This window comes from Lygodium microphyllum, chromosome 10, assembly GCF_053477565.2.
Source record: "Lygodium microphyllum isolate KBCC chromosome 10, Lygodium_microphyllum_v1.1.10, whole genome shotgun sequence".
Taxonomy (NCBI): Eukaryota; Viridiplantae; Streptophyta; class Polypodiopsida; order Schizaeales; family Lygodiaceae; genus Lygodium; species Lygodium microphyllum.
In genome coordinates, this window is record NC_141144.1 from 61,118,890 (window position 1) to 61,136,366 (window position 17,477).

The 17,477-nt window shown below is 41.8% G+C and overlaps 1 protein-coding gene across 2 annotated transcripts in view; it reads left to right on the forward strand.

The window, feature by feature from the left end:
• Positions 1 to 1,368: 1,368 nt before the first annotated feature.
• LOC148030066 (PX domain-containing protein EREL1-like) overlaps positions 1,369 to 17,477 on the forward strand; it is a 34,430-nt gene continuing 18,321 nt past the window's right edge. For both annotated transcript variants that reach the window (XM_087686346.1, XM_087686345.1), the window contains exons 1-6: positions 1,369 to 1,676; positions 1,772 to 1,900; positions 14,969 to 15,067; positions 15,165 to 15,257; positions 16,454 to 16,571; positions 16,949 to 17,424. In XM_087686346.1, the coding sequence (XP_087542472.1) occupies positions 1,584 to 1,676; positions 1,772 to 1,900; positions 14,969 to 15,067; positions 15,165 to 15,257; positions 16,454 to 16,571; positions 16,949 to 17,424 (1,008 nt within the window). In that variant the 5' untranslated portion in view covers positions 1,369 to 1,583. The remainder of the gene's footprint in view (positions 1,677 to 1,771; positions 1,901 to 14,968; positions 15,068 to 15,164; positions 15,258 to 16,453; positions 16,572 to 16,948; positions 17,425 to 17,477) is intronic.

Sequence of the window (17,477 nt, forward strand, 5' to 3'; positions counted from 1 at the left end):
AAAAGAAAGGTTTTGGCCCATAATGGAGCTCAATTGCCAATTATGTGAAAATATGTTTAGAGCTACACACCAATTGAGGAAAAAATAAATGTGATGTTGTGCTATCTTCTTTAAAAGATGATAATTAATACAAAAACAATATTTACTTGTATATTCTTTAACTAAGTGTGGTTTGGCTATCCAAGGGCTTTTTGATAGTTGCATTACCCTTTTTCTAAAATCTCTAAATAAAAATTTGAGTTTTTTTTTTTTGGTGACCATCTATGTTGTTGTGCTATCTTAATCAATGGATGGCTCAATGTGTTGATATGATGTTTAATTGGAGCATAAGTTGTAGAAGATGCGGTAGAGAGAGTTGCTCTTGAGTTGCTTTGTAGTGTTTCTCAAGTAAGCCAATATCATTTACCATTGTATTAAATGATGAGATATTTGAAGTAACTGTCAGCTTTTGATTGGTAACTATTTTTCTTTAAGAAGTAGAAATATTTTGTTATTGAAGTGGAAACCACCACTAGTTTGAGGTAGCATTTTGTTATTAAAGTAGTTAGAGGAATTGAAACCAGCACTAGCAACAATAGAAATGAATAAGAGAGCAAGCATACATTTGAGGTACCATTTTATTATTGTAGTTAGAGGAATTGAAACTACCACTAGCAAACATAGAAACGAACAAGAGAGCAAGCACACATTTGTAGACTACAATGCAAGTATAACATTTTGAAAGGCCATCCAGGTCCTTATAAAAACTATATTTGTGAAAAGCAAAGGGGCATGCGAACTAGATTGCTGTAATGGTGAGTAGAAGAAGATACATTTTGTTGTAGTAGGAAGATCGCTGTCGTTAAGAACTAAAGAGAACTTGATGTATGTTTCTATTAGTGGATTACTACAATAAGGGATAGCACCCTAGTTTTGTAAATATTTTAATAAATATAAAGCCTTGTCTCTTGAGAAAAAGAACACACAACAAAATATTAGTTGGACTTGTTGTCTTTAAGAAAGCAAGGAGGATTTGTATTCTAATTGTACACGAAGAATGTAGAAGAAGAAGATGAAGAGCAAAAGAAACAAGGCCCTGTTTTGTGCGCGAAGATGTAGAACGAGATGCATTAAAATGTTGAGTGAACATGTTAGAATGTATGTGTGAAAGCCCTCTTATGACTTTGGAGAGAGTAAATATTGATTTCTTTAGTGCAAAAGAAAAAATAATGGAAGCAACCCAGATTTTGTTTTTTTAAATGCTTAACCATGTTTAATCAGGAAGATGATTAGAGATTATAAAATTTCAATACTTAATCATGATTAATATTTTTCCTTTGTTTTTTAAAATCATGATTAACATTTTTCTTTTCCTTATCAATCATGATTAATTCGGAGGATGACTAGAGCGGAGAAACGCCAGGTTGGTATTGTACTCCTGCAGATGCTCCTCCATAATCAGTCGCCATGGATGCCTCCTTCCCAGCAGAAAGGGAGAGAGTGACCCCTGCCTCTATAGATACATAGATCCATTAGTCACCCAAATCTCATCAGGACCCATATTCTTCTGTACTGCTTTGTGTCTTTGGGCTTCCGTTGGCACCATGCTGGAAGAGAGCCATCGCGTATCATCCAGATACGATGGCTCCTCGCCCCTGCCTCTCGGAATGGAAGCTAGCCCTGCACCTGCCAGATGGGTAAGCTCTCCTTTCCTCGAATGAAAAGCAACAGAATTCATGAAATTCCTTAAACGTGCCATGGGTTTTTTAATTGCTCTGTTCTGTTATCGCAGACTGGAGCTGACACCATCTGGCCGCACGATCCACACGCCGGTTGGAGGTATTGTGTCATGATCCCCTCCTGGATCGTGCTTCCTGAAGATAAACTGGCCGCCAATGGCCATGACCCAAATTCAGTTGTGGTAAGTCAGATCAGTCCCCTTGAGGATCAGTTGTTTCAATCTCAATTCTGGAGGTTTTTGACTTTTAGGGGTTTCGATTCAGGAAGTATACTTGGCCAAGCTGATTTCTCATTGTGCGTGATTTATGCGGATTGGTAGTGTAATTTGTGTGAATGGATAGTGTTTGTGAGAAATAATGTGCGTGATACATGTGGTATTTGTGAGATTCGGTGCGCATATTTGTGCAAAAAGCACAAGGCAGGTCTATGGACATGGTGGTGTGTATGGCATCATTTTATATAAAGCCTGCTCTATTGGCAAGCTATTTTGCACATCAAGGCTTCACATGCGAGTCCACACTTTATAAAGTCAGCAATGTTTTGAGTTGACTTTGGTCTGATCCAGAGGGTGAGGATGGACAAGCCAGGAATTGAAAATGAGCTTTTTTGGATATGCTTTTTTTGAAGGTCATATAGATGACATGTAAAGTTTTCTGGATCCGATTCAGTATGTTTGGCATAGACGCTGGTTTCCCTCCTGACCATCGATGGTGATTATGTATGATGGTCAGATCAATAGGCAGAAGACATATAGATTAGTTTTTTCTGTTGAGGATTTGCAACATTGATGCAGTTGTGACCAGCTGCTTCAAACATTGGTTGAACTCATTCCAGAGAATTGGTGGTCCAATGTGCTTTTTCTTGCGTTGCAGATCCTTGTACGAACAAGAGGAGGTCTTAGCAATCTCCAATAGCCAAGCATATCTGTGAAATCTAAGGTCGTTTTACTTGTCATACAAAACAAAGAATAGGCCCTTTGGGCAGTCCACCTCTTAGGGCTGATTTCAATGTCATCAACTAATATTATATGGTGAAAACACCATAATTGTAATGCACATGGGCACTGTCCACATACAAGTGCCGCAACATGATGATGGCACGGCGGGCTATTAATGCTGATTGGGGGTGCAGTTGAGCACAAGAGCTCATGATATAAGTGGATGCAATGCACATGGAGGTGGTGATGCTGCAGCAAGAGCTTGCCCTTCTTCACAGCTAGATGAATCCCTCTTGATTGTCAGTCTCCAAGCTTTGAGGGGAGGTTGCCACATGAGGAAATCACACTGATAACATGTGAGTTAATACAAATGAGTTAGCTTTGATACCATGTGAAGAAATGATTGGGTTTGTAGGGAAAATATAGTGAATATACAATAATGACTAACACAATGACCTAAGACAAAAAAGCAATGAAGAAAGAAAGGATGAAGAATGAATGCTGCATGAAAACTCAAATGGAGGTGAGATACGATGATGCTCAATGAATGGAGGGCTGTTGAACAGCCAGTGTCTCTCATGGGAATGGACTGAAGGGAGAGTGTTGTCCTTTGGAATGTATCCTGAGTGCAGCAAACACAACGCTTGATGTTGGATACTGATGTAGAATGAGTCAAGGAAGCCAAGCTACAGAAAAAGCTGAATACACAGCAGTCTCTGGAGAGGACGAGGGATGCAGGTGCCAAACACAGCAAAGTGGAGATGGCAATAAGTGTGGACGATTGAACAATAGTAGGATTGAGGCTGGAAGCTGAAAACATAGCAGCCCAGGTGGCTGTAACAGCAAATGCAGCATAGTCACTGCCTTGATGATAGAGTTTGGAGGAAGGAGTGATGGGAAAAAGTAAAATGCAGTAGAATAATGGCTGGGGATGAGATGGGAAGGCTGACAAGGGGTGTAGGATATCAAAAGACAGTAGGGCAGCAGTTGAAAGAAGAGAGAGAATATGGTGAAGATGATACTGACAGCAAGAAGTGGTTGAAGAGATGAGTGTGGCAATGCCCCATGAATCCCTTTTAGAGTTTTCCGAGTCAGTTTCCTATAAAATCTTCTAGGATCTTATCTTTAGGGTTTGTATTTCACATTTTGGGACTGTAGGAGAATTGAGAGAGAGATTATGTGAGGCCCAATTTCTTAGACCCAAAGCTACAACCAATAGTATCGAACAAGCCCAAACTCTCCCCTTCATTTCTTTTTGTTTTGTTCTTTTGTTATTCAAAAGTTCCCACCCCAAAGAGACTAGGGCATCAGACCATGGGTGCCACAATGTGCTGCCCTAGCCTAACTTAGCCTAGGAGGCCTAAAGGGAGATTAGCCAAAAGATCTACATAGATTGGTCTAGAGAAGGATTAGCATAGGTTAGCCTAAAGGGCTAAAGTGGACTAGCCCAAGGGTCCTAAATCTAGCTTCGGATCCTAAGAAAATGGCCTAAAGGGGAATTTCAAAGTTTGAAGAAATTACATAAGCTATAAGGCTTTGACCGAGGGGGTGGTCTAGAATCCATAGAGTGGCAAGCCACTAATGAACTCAGATTCTAGGGAATGGAGAAATTGCACTACCACCCTTGGGAGTATCACCTCTCAATCGTCATAGGAGAGGCACTACAATTGCCGGATGGGGTTGAGGTTAGATTAGGAGAACTCTTGGATTTGGGTAAGTACCCTTCACCTCAGAAAGACAATTGTCATCAAGGTGACCAGATTTTTGGCAATATGTGAGGGATGTTGAGCAACCAAAATTAAGTGTAGCATTAGATAAAATTTACATGCATTAAGACTTAATTGTTGCTCCTTAATTCAGTTCGAGGACAAATGGCCAAAAATCCCCTACAAAAGGGCATGTTGTGAGCATCCCTCACTTTGTCACCCTCTAAACTCCTCTCAGCCACTCTCCTTCCTTGAGTGCTGCCCCCTCTTGAATGCGCTTGGTGGATGCTATCACAATGGAGCTATTGCTGCCGCATCCTGGAGCTGCTGTCATCTCAGATTGGCTACTGTCTAATAGCTGTGGTGACCTGCTGCCCACTTGTGAGTTACCTTTTGGAGCAGTCATCTACTTTCTAGGAGACCTTTCCAGCCAACTGGCATTTGCATTTTTGCTGCTACATGTCCATCCATCACAAACAATTTTGTTTTTGCTGCTGTTGCCCCTAGAGACCTTTGCGGAGAGTTTTCCAGCCAGCAGACATTTGTGTTTTTATTGCTGTAGGCCATTCTATCAATTCTGATTCTACTTCCATTTTCATTGGAGATTATCCTTGTCATCACCCAACAGGTCCCACAGCTACAAAGGACTGCCTTTTACTTTATCAATGTCCATCTTCATTTGGTGTCTCCTCTGATTTCCCCTTGCTTGGAGAGCTGAGTTTCACTCCTTGCATAGTGCAGGCTACTTCATAGGTGGTGGTGCATGATGAACTAGGATAGTGTAGTCATCTCAAGTTATCCCTTCAAACCAAGACTTTTCGTGTTTCCAAGTTCATTCAGTATTAGTGGGTGTCGTACAATTTGTTGTCTCCATTGCAAACCCTATTGTTTCTTTTGCATGGTATGAGAGTAGTTATAGGTTTCCCTTCGCTTTCTCTACATGGTATCAGAGTAGAGGTGTCGCAAGAGCTAAAGATCCTCAATCTTTGTGAAGAACACATGTTGCAAGGAGTGACAAGCCCATTTTCAACTCTCGATGTATGAGCGATATGCTTGCCAGAATCAAGCTCTCAATCTCACTATGACCTCCAGAAAAAAATTTCAAGCATGGTCAATGCTTTCTCTACAAGTGCCACATCCTCACCAATGAATGAAAAAGGGTGGCCCCCTTGTTGTGCACCTCCTTTGTATCAAAGAGGCAGTGGCATGCCATGAAGTTTGCCATATACCATTTGTACATAGTCTTGAGATGCATATTTATTCCCATGGTCTTCCATGATCAACTCACACGTCATTGAATAGATTCTTAGCACCTTTCAAGAGAGTCAAAGTAATTTGATCACTATATGTTTGGACTAAGAGGCACGTAGTTGTGCAAAAGCAAGAGGGAGTCTTCTCAGTTGCTAGGAATCTCACAATCACCTTTTGTGAACTTCCAATCACCTTACAAATCATGTCCATCTCACTTATAGAATTGGTGCATCGGGTATGGATGATTATGACTTCCTCGTCTTGATCAAGGAACTTTGTTGAGTGTCCTTCAAGTTCGAGCTTTCTTGCCTTGAAGATGTGCAACTTGAATTGCTTGCTTCAAGCAATCCTTTTGACATGTTCCATTATAAATCCCTTACAAGACCACTACTAGTTGGCACGACTTTTAATGCATGAATTGGTGCAATCACAATGATTGAAGCTCATTAATTATTATTGCAATTAAGGTATAAACATGTAATCACATCATGAGATTCACACAAGTGCAACAATTTGTTTACGACAATTGCCTGTTTTGTAAGCATGGCAATCTTAGGCGAGAGGATCCAATGAGATGGTCTTTCTTCTTCACCATTGATCTAACATTATTGATCAAGTTATAGAAAGAAGAACAAATTAAATTATGTGAAAAACTTGTTGAAAAACATTCTATTGCAAGCCTCTATATTTGGCATACCATTCTAAAGAGATATATATATATATATATATATATAGATTTCTCTCTCTTAGATGGTATGGCAATTCTAGAGGCTTGCACTATGTGTAGAGCGTAAGAATATTATATCTTTGAGATGGTATGCCAACTTTGTTAGATATGATCAATGCCCCCCCTCATAAGGTGCGACCAACAATCCATGGTGCTCAAAGTTATAAGGCCACCATTATGAGGAGAAGCCTTGTGTGAGCTTGCGTATTGGTTGCGTTCGGGCTTGTATGTTAGACAAGGTCTATGTGACCAAATGGCAAAAAGATGACTTGTGTGGGTCTAGCTTTTGGGTTAGATAGAGCAGTTAAGCTGGTAGCAACTTGAGATACACTCATAGTGACAAGAAATAGCTGAAATGGGCCCTTCGAATGCCGAAATGTTGTTGCTACCCAAAATCTGGCCCAAAATGTGTCTTGATTGGGACGGACGTTTCTTTTCTTGTTCTTGATAGGAAATGGGAGATGGAACATGTTTTTGACTTGTGTTTCCTGTCACGGATAGATGAGCTTGGGATGCCACATTAGCAGTCTTCTTTCCTGCTTGCACAATTCGTTTCTTGCTCCTCGCCTGTCTTGCATGAGTTGTTTCCTACTCCCGACGCTTGCATCTCGCTCAAGGCTCTTGCCTGCTCTGCTCCCCCGCTTGCTCCTCTTGCGCTTGCTTGTCTTGCCTACGCCTGTTTCCCCCTTCTCCTCTCCTTTTCTCTCTTAGTTCATTTCTTCTCCTCTTCTCTCTTCTCTCTTAGTTCATTTCCACTTAATATTGGATAGCCGACTCCTAATTGGCCCCAATAATTGGTGCTCCTTGTGTTATTTGTTTATCTTGTATTGCTCTAAGGTTGAAGCACAATGAGATACAAGATGATCTCTTTCAAACTTCAATGAAATTGCTGTCATAAATTGACCAGTGTTGCTTGGGCATAATTTCCCCCTTGTTTGTACAACAATCTGGGCTCAAATTGGGTCTTGAATCTCTTGCATGCAGGCCACAATAATTTGAGAATGGGCTACCCTTTGGTTCAGCTGTAAATCTCTTTGCCTTGAGTCGCAACACAAGTGTTGGGTCTTCAGTAATTGGGCATGGATCTCAAGGTGGCTGTGTAAACCCTAATGTTTGCTGCAAATTAGGGTTTTAGCAGCAATTTGTGCAATTGCTCTTCATTCCAATAGGTGAAGGATTGTTAGAGAATGAGAGAGGAAGATGTAGAGAGAGAAAATTCTAATTTCTGTCTCGAGAATATGCTTGAATCTGCTGCTGCCCAGATTTTGACAGCATAGATGCTGTAGCCTGCAGGTCTAGGAGCCTCTCATGGTCTAGGAGCCTTTGATGCTATCTCCAGCACCGATGAGCAGTCACCAGGTCCTCATCAGCCTCTAGGATCAGTTGCCTGTTGTGGCAACCCTCCTAGCTGGCTGCAAATGCTCCCTGAATGCCACTCCCCCAGCATCCACAACAGTCTACTAACTGACTGGAATGACCCTCAACCAGCCCCTACAGCTCTCTTCCGGCCTTGCACAGGAAAGTTTGACAAGTGGCAGTGTGTTTTGCCACTTTGCAGCTTGCCAAATGTAATTTCCAACTTTAATTGATTAAGTTTCAGAATTTAATTTCTGAAAATTAATTAATTATTCTTTTGACCCTGCCCAAGGATTGGCTAGTGCCCATCCAAAATTAATGTGCTAACCCCCATGGGTCATTTAACGTCACAACATTAATTGACCTTGGACTTAGCATTAATTAACTAATTAATGCCTAGTCCCTCTAATGTCACCATTGGACATTAAATGGCCCGATTAATGGCCTAAACCCAAATTGACACCAGGAACCCACAAGGACTTGTTTGACATAACTTAGTATAACTTTTTCCAATGTCACCCACTGATGACCTAGGTTACTAAGGTCTCACCGTCTCTTAACTGACTTGCATTTCGCATGTGTATCTCACATGTGCACAACTTAATAATGCCCCAAAGATGTCATCTTTGATGAATTGTCCTCCTCATAGGTAACAACACATCCTTACCTTGTAGATTAGCTCCTCCTTTGCATGATAAGTTGTTCTTTTCAAACCAAGCATCCTCTCTAGATTGGTGAGAGAAAGACCATTTCCAATAGCTCCATTGTATCTTCTATTCCCAAGTGGTTTGAGACCACTATTTTAGAGTCTAAGATCTCATAGCTGTTATGAACTTTAGGAGGCCCCATGAAATTCTTGAGGTGTGTGTTCTAATAGTATAAAGCCATCCTTTATCTTAACCCAACGGTCCGATTCTTTCTCCCACAATATAAGAGGCATGTTGTGGAGGATGAGTAGGATTCGACAAGTTAGTGTCATGGTTGGTTCTTGGTGAAGAGATATTCCAATAGAGAAGTGTTTGGAATGAAGTTGATCTTGAAAGTGAAGTCCCAATTGGATTGTACTATGGAGAGTTACAAGGCTAGATTGGTAGGCCAAGGGATGTACCCAATAGGAGAGTGTACAAAGAGAGTTTTGTGTCCACAAGAAAGATGACCTTACTCTTGCATCCCATTACGGTTGTTGAATTTAATTGATTGACATGAAGAGCACATTCTTTGCATGAGAAATTTGGGAGGTGACATATATAATGCATCTAAATGGCTTTGTGGTTTCATGTTTGGGCGACAATGCAAGATGTGTACCGAATTATTTTGATGGTTGACACAAGAAACTAGTTCTTGGTACCAAAAGATAGATTTTTTCTATTTCAAGGGTCCCAACAGAGGCTTGAAGCCAATCCCTATTTCTTCACAATAGTTATAATTTGGTTATTACATCAACAAGACCTATGGATTCTAACTAGTCAGCTAGTTTGCTGATAATGGTTCATAGATATCTGATTCCACTAGGTATCGACAACTTATTGGACTAGATTGGTGACTTGGGTACCCTAATTTTACCAGTTTATTCTTAGTCATTGTATTGAGCGAGTCATCATCTGGTTGGCTGCCATTATTAGCTTGCCTATGTTAGTCATGTCATTCTGTCATCTCTTGGTTGTGAGCTTTTGTTAGAGTTTGACGGAGACATAGGAGCTCTAGCAGTTTAGGTGCATTTTGTGTAGTTGTTGGCTTCCTGTGTGCATTCCTAGGCTAGTTCTTGGTTTCCGCAGTCTGCCTACACTTGCCAAACATTATCATTGTCATTTGGGATTTTTCCAGGGCCTTCCTTATTTTTTTGGCATTTTTCTTTAGTAGATCAGCGTTTATTGTTGGTTAGCCAACATTTATGGCCATTGGCTCCTATAGGTGCATGTCGGCCAATTTTTTGGTCTTTTGGCTATTTATAGCCACACTCCCCACTTGGCAGACACACACATAGTCTTTCGTTTGTAGGTGCACACTTCGACACTCTGACACTCCGTGCTTGGTGTTGCCATCGCTGGTGCCCTCATAGGCGCTTTGGGCTGTGTGCAGAGATTGATCAATCCATCTTCATTATATTAGCATTCTTCTTCAGTCAATGCAGTATTCTTCTTTCATCTTTGCTTTCTCTCTTTCTCTCTCTCTCTCTCTCTCTCTCTCTCTCTCTCTGTGCTTCTCTCTGTGTTCCTGTTTCTCTTCCGTTGTGCACTCTCATATGGTATCATCGCCTAAGTGAGGACAATTTGGAGATTTCTTGTAGAAGAGTAGGTTTTCATCACGGAGGAGCAGCCCAGATTTATTAAATGCAGATTTTCAGCTTGCATTTGCTACATGTACTACCTGTATAGGTGGTCTAGTGCCAAGTCGACCCTTTTGGAGACCAGATGACATCATCCAGGACCAGGCAACCTTGTCCAGACATTAAAGGGCTCCAGTTTTTTGTGTTTTGCAGCAACACAAATTTTGCATTTTGCAGGTTGCAGCTTTTTGGCTCAGGCAACATCTTTCTGGCATAAGCGACAGCTTTTGGTGTAGGCAACCCCCTTCTAGTGGTAGGTGACAGCTTTTCCTTGACAGACGACACATCTAGAGTCCGTGTAGCTGATTGCCTTTTGTCTCTCGTGTTGTCTCCATCAAGACACACTTTTTGGATGATTGCAGGATTGAAGATGTCTTGCCAGTTCACGAGCTTTGATGTCTCAGAGGAGGAGCTTCTTTCTAGACATGCTTTTGAGTGGAGACCGGATTATCGCGATAATAGTTGGCAAGAGGAGTCTCTCATTCACACTTATCCCCCTTCTATTCATTTATCATAGAAGGCTCTGTCCTTGATACCCTCCGTGCAGGTGCTTATCTTACCTTCATTATCCAAAGAAGACAAACTTGATGGTTCGAACTATTCATTGTAGTCATGTAAGGTGGAGTGTATACTCGACACCTTTGATCTTTAGGCTTTTGTTTCTAATTCTATCCCTTGTCCTAAGGAGGATCCAATAGATAGGATCTCTATGGACTGTGCAATCTTGTGGGATTGGCTCAACTTTGGAGTCCATTCCTTTCTCTTTATGAGTTTGTAGGATTCTGTCCGTATGCATGTTTGCAAGTTGAAGATTGCGACGGAAGTGTGGAAGAAGCTTGTGTCTTTATGTCAACACAAGACATTTGCCCACAAGATTTCCCTTGAGAAGAAGTTGCTGATGCTCAGTCTTGATGACTCCTCTTGTGTGAGGGAGCACACCAGATAGACGGAGGACATGAGGGGTGAGCTTGCCTCTCTTGGTTGGATGATATTCTTTGAAGACATGGCTATGATTCTTTTGACTCAGCTGCCATCTCCTCGGTTTGATGTCTTCTACACTAGCCTTATCACATCGAGGACCTACGAGACACTCTTATGGGAGGAGCTTTCACCGCTTGTATTGGAGTATGACGAGCGACTTGAATAGGTTGGGGCTAGTGGTTCTGGCTTCATCAAGGCATCTATTGCAGGTAAAGGTGGAAGGAATAAAGAAGACGTAGACCAAGGACAAGAAGCAGGAGGACAAGAAAGATGAGGAGGGGGAGAAGTCGAAGTGCCCACAGTGTGGGAAGGGTGCTCATCCCGAGGAGAAGTGTTGGCAAAAGTACCCCCATTTGAAGCTAAAGGAGAAGGATTCAAAGGATATGAAGGTTGTCCCCTCGACACGACAGAGTTTGTCTTTATGTATGTATTTGCCGAGGAGGAGATAGCCTTGCTTCTTCCTCTTAGGAGAAGCCTTGGTTCATTGATAGTGGGGCCTCTTCTCACATGACCTACAGATAGGATTGGCTTCAGGACCTAAGTACCAGAGAGGGCACAGTCACCATTGTTGACAACTCTACGTTTCTCGTTTGAGGAGTGGGGAGTATTCCTTTATTGCTAGACAACAGACAGTCTTCTTCAGCCAAAGCTCTCCAAGTATCAGATTTAGGTTTTAACCTCGTCTTTCCATGGTCTTACACAGCTTGGTACTCAAGTAGTCTTTACATAGGATGCAGTGATAGTGGAGGATTAGTCTATAGGTGCTGTTCTTTGGATGGGATCCTAGGAGAGTAGGCTTTACATGCTCATAGCCTTAGCTATGAGGTCTTCCCACAAGCTTGGGCTGCTTTGGCATGCTTGTTATGGTCATCTCAACTTTGATGCTATTCAACGGGCTTCTTGGAAAAAGATGGTGGAGGGACTTCTTAATTTCCCTCCTATTCACACTTTGTGCCCTAGTTGTTTGAGGGCCAAGCAACATAGGCAACCACATCCACAGGTTGCCATTAGGAGGGTCTCTATCCCTCTCGAGATGGTTCATATCGACCCTTTCGGACCTATTGGCACGACCTCCTTGGCCAAGTATTTGATGCTGATTATAGATGACTTCAGTCATTATGTGTGGCCTTATTTTTTGGAGTGCAAGAGCGAGGCGTACTTTCATTTTTGTGAGTGGAAGCTGTTTGTGGAGACATAGACTACTTCCAAAGTTTGTGGCGTACAAGTAGATCATGGTGACGAGTTTCTCTTTTCTCAGTTTTGCAAGGATCATGGCATTCAGGTGGAGTATACCCATACGATCACACCTTCAAAGAATGGTATGGTGGAATGTGCGAATTGAACCATGGCCCGATCGATGTTGGAGCATTAGGGTCTTCCTCATATCCTTTGGGGTGAGGTGGTGGCTACTGCTGTTCACATCTACAACCACTCCCGTCTTATGCGTTACATGATATGACTCCCTACGAGGCTTTCTTTCATTGGGGTCTTCCTCATATCTTTTGGGGGTGGGCTACAATACTACTACGAAGGGCTATCGACTCTACGACATGATGACAGGGAAGCTTGAGGTGAGGAGGGATGTGACCTTTGACAAGGCTGCGGCCTACGAGGATCCTATTGATGGTTCTCTTACAGGTGATTCTTCGTCATCGATTGACCCTCCACCACCCTCAGTTCCTCTTTTTCCTTCTAGGTTGTCTCTTAGTATCCCTTCTTCATCTTTGGCTCCTCCTCCTCTTTCTCCACCCTCTATCCTAGCTTCCCTACCACCTTTGATGGATGCAACTACTTTTTCTTTGCCAAGTACTTCCTCCCCTTCAGCCTCTCCTCCGGAGTCTTTTAGGGATACTTAGCCGTTGGAGGGGGAACCTTCTTCAGATGTGAAGGATTTACTTTCCCTTGGTGAGGGGGAGTCCCTTCCCTAGACAACTGCATTGCAGGTATCGAAGGCTACTCAGTCTCCCTAGCAATAGGATAAACCCATTCGGATTCCTCATTGGTACCGATAGCTCATGTAGGATTCGGGTGTTTCTCACTTCCTTGCTTCTCCTATAGGTCCACGTAGATCAACTTGCTTAGAGGCCCAACGGAATAGTTCACTTTGTGTGAACTATGCTCTTATGTCACAGATTCTTTATGACAGTGAACATTCTATAGTTGAGGAGGCTCTTGCACAAGATAGTTGGTGTCAAGCCATGTAGGAGGAGCTCGATTCTATCAAGCATAATTAGAATTGGGAGTTGGTTTTGCATCCCCCAAAGCGGGAGGTGATAGGTGTGAAGTGGGTCTACAAGACTAAGTACCTTGTCGATGGTTCCTTGGACAAGCACAAAGCTAGGCTTATTACCAAGTGTTTTGCTGAGAGGGTAGGTTTGGACTACTTTGAGACTTTTGTGCCTATGGCTCAGATGTCTACTATTCAAGCTATCTTGGCTCTTGTAGTCTACCGCCGTTGGCGTGTTAATTAGGTGGACATAAAGTCTGTCTTCTTGAATGGTGTCCCTGTGGAGGAGATTTATGTTTCACAGCCTCCTAGTTTTCTTGTGTAGGGGAAGGAGGATCATGTCTATAGATTGCGGAAGGCCCTCTATGGCTTCCTACAGAGGTAGAGTATCGTGCATTATGTTCTATAGCTATGTAGGTGGTTTGGCTTTGCTGCATGTTGGCAGAGATTGGCTTTCCTTAGCCTGAACCTATAGAGGTGTGTGTGGACAATGAGAGTGCTCTAGCTTTGGCAAAGAAACCTGTGTTTCATGCTCGCACAAAGCACATTGAGGTTCAACATCACTATGTTCAAGAGCGGATGGTGGATTTCGAGTTAGCGGTGGCCTACTGCCCCATGGCGGACAACACAATAGTTGTCTTCACGAAGCCTTTCCCCAAGGTTTCTAATCTTTATCACAGAGGTTGTTGGGCCTTCAAACACTCCCAGGATCTGAGAGGCATTGTTAGCTTGCCTATGTTAGTCATGTCAATCTGTCATCTCTTGGTTGTGAACTCCCATCAGAGTCTATTAGAGACATAGGAGCTCTAGTAGTTTAGGTGCATTTTCTTTAGTTGTCGGCTTCCTGTGTGCATTCCTAGGGTAGCTTTTACTTCCACAGTCTGCCTACACTTGTCGGACATTGTCATTGTCATTTGGGATGTTTCCAAGGCCTCCCCTATTTTTTGGCATTTTTCTTTAGTGGACCAGCGTTTATTGCTGGTCGGCCAGCATTCATGGCCCCTATAGATGCAGGTTGGCTAGTTTTTTGGTCTTCTAGTTATTTATAGCCACACCCTCCACTTGGCATACACACACACTCTTCAGTCTTTAGTCTTCCGTTTGCAGATTCACTCTTAACACTCTGTGCTTGGTGCTGCCATTGTCATCAGCCTAATGTGCCCTCACTGATGCTTTGGGTTGCGTGCAGGGACTGAGCAGTCCATCCCCATTGTATCAGCATTCTTCTTCAGTCAGTGCAGTATTCTTCTTTCATCTGCTCTCTCTCTCTCTCTCTCTCTCTCTCTCTCTCTCTCTCTCTGTGTGTCTCTGTGTTCGTGTTTCTCCTGTTGTGCACTCTCACAGCCATAAGAGTGCCATGGTATTCTGATTTGCTCTTAGGGTGCTCATTTATATAGTTGCAGTAAGCATGCTGTTGTCAACAATTGTCGCACCTTAAGTTCAGGAAGAAAACTTGCAAACTCAGAGAAGGTAAAAGAAGACCCCATTGTGCGTATCTTTCCTCAATATGTAGAGTTTGCTTGCAGATGTGTTCAGTCTTCACTATCTTTGACAAAGTAGTAATCTGCTTCTTTACTTTAGATCTGAACTCTTGAGATTTCTTGTACACGTTTTCATGAGGAAATGCCATTTTCACTCTTTTGTTTTCTTCTTAAAGAACTTTACCCTTGGTGATGTTCATGTTAATGTAATACTCGAGGTACTTAGTGGTCAATGATTGCTGGTTTTGTCAGTTTAGTTCTATAGGGTGCAAGTTGGAATACGATCACCAGAGGGAATAAGCACACTTCATGGGATATTGAGGCGTTTTAGTGATTTCTTGAAACTTCATTCAGCAGTAAGTGTTCTTTTATGACACCAGCTTTTAATAATGACATGATGGGCAAATCTGTAAGAGTAGTTTTTACAAAAAGTCAACTCCACATGTTATGCAGCTGAAGCGAATGTTTCCCAACAAAAAGCTACCTCTGCCACCTCCAAAAAAGTCATTCATGCAGATGATTTCAAGCAAAAGTTATCTTCAGCAGGTAAGCATATGTATGGGTGTGTTTGCATCTTCTGCCTTCCAATTGCAGTCTGAGCTTTCTGCAGTACATAAACTTGCATGCTAGGCCTGGCAAACAAGGCTCTATTGATGTTGCTAGTAAGTCACTGATAGCACTCCTAACACTACTGAAATTGATCATAGTATTGACCTGGGATTTATCGTGACAATGTTTTTTAACAGCTAAGTTAGATATGAAGTGTACACCTTGTAAGCAGGAAGGTGGTTCATGAGTTACCACCTTTAGAAAGACATGGGTTTTGCATAGGGTTCTTGTCTGTCAATTTATATGCATTCATTCATTCATCCATCACCAAATCCTTTTGTACCAAACCAGATGATCAAATATTAATTCTTGTACATCGTTGAAGAACTTGCATGATCTAGTTTAGATCAATACATCAATTGGATCTGCAAAATTCTGGCATGTAACTTGCTTGGATTAAGCTAGAATTATGCTAGCAGTACGATATTTTCTTAAGATAGCATAAGCATGAGCAAGAGCTATAAGTTTGAATGGACGAAGTTTGTATTCATTCAACCTGCCTATGCTACTGTTTTCTATTGACCTATGATTTTGCCTTTCCTGTCTCAAGGATTCTCATGCAACAGCCTAGGCAGAGTGATGAGAAAATGCATGGGAACTATAAGGTTTCATCTGCTTACGTTACTTGTTTTTAAATCTACACATGGATTTGTCATTTGCAAAAGCTCAGTTTGCTGGAAATGCCAGATGAAGTAGAAGTACAGATAAAAATAGATCAAAGCAATCCCGAAAGTTTTGAACTTGTGCCAGAAATTCGGGCTTATGAAAATCCCTTAAACATGCTTGAAGGTGCTAACAGGAGTTATCAATCCTACTTAAGATATTAAGCCCAAATAATCTTAAACCACAATTGGAAGTTACATCACAGACACACAACACTCTGTGTGTGTGTGTTTCCCCTTTCCCCCTTCTCATGTATGCTATTCTTTTCTGTTTTCACCTACTTTAAATTACATTTTTAGTTGTATCTTCGAGAATCTACTCAGTACATCCTCCCCATCTTTCTTGCTCTCTTCATACACTGACGATGTATCATCACTTTTACCTGTTCTGTATTGTGTTGTTAGATCCAGTTTCTTTGTCTAAGAGACTATCTTTTCAGTAATTTTTGGCATGATACTTTTTCTCTGCAGAGAAGGTTTGCTTTGTCAGATTGGATTATGAAGTTGCTCATAGATGTTGATATCTCACGAAGTGCTCCAATCTCATCTTTCCTTGAATTGGAGGAGGCTTCAAATTTAGCTTGTCCAGGTACATGAATGTGAATCATAAGCAGTCTCTAGAGTTGGATGCACATTTTTCCTTTGTAAATTCTTCAGTCCATAAACTCCGTCATGCACACGATTGTATATGAACAAGTCAAAGCTTTTAAGAGGTGTTAGTGCATCCCACTTGTCCATGCACATTGTTCTTTAGTCAGCAGTTAAAGGCTCGTAAGTGTTACAAGGGTATCCTATATAGTGTATATACAAAGACACATGTCACCTTTGACAATTCATCATGCACATGATTTGTCACTAAAAACTTCTATTGACGAGTTCACTTACTTGATACATTTTGGCTTGTTTTCTCATGGCATGTTGTCTCTGTCTGACTGTCTGTTAATTTATTTTGGGATGCTGAGAAAGGCACCAGCAAGCGAGAGACAGAAACCTGTCTCAAAACTTTTGGTAATCAAGAACAATGCTTGACACAAGAAGACGAAGATTTCCAAGTACATGAGGATAGATCAGATACAGCTTCAAATCTAGAAGGTGACATTGTGGAGACTTCTCTGAACTCACCAGGCAGAAAGGCAGGACTTAGACATAGACACGGTAATTCAATTGATAGTGATGCAAGTGATTTGAGCTTTGCAAGTGGCAGTGAGCTCTCTGTGTCAACTCCTGGTGATTACAGGGAGTTGAATTCAGATGGTATGCCCAGCTTTGATGCAGATATTTTGAAATCCATACAAGCTCTTTTGCCCCTAAATCAGAGGGGGTATGTCAGAAGAACTTTGGCCACTTTACAGAGAAGAATGAGTTCTGCAAAAGATGATATGGAAGATCTAGTTGCACGATTGAATCAAGAGACAGCTGTGAAGGAGTTTCTTACAGCGAAGGTATGTTTTAAAATGTCTTTATGAAGATGCAAGTGATGGGTTAAGATTGTTGA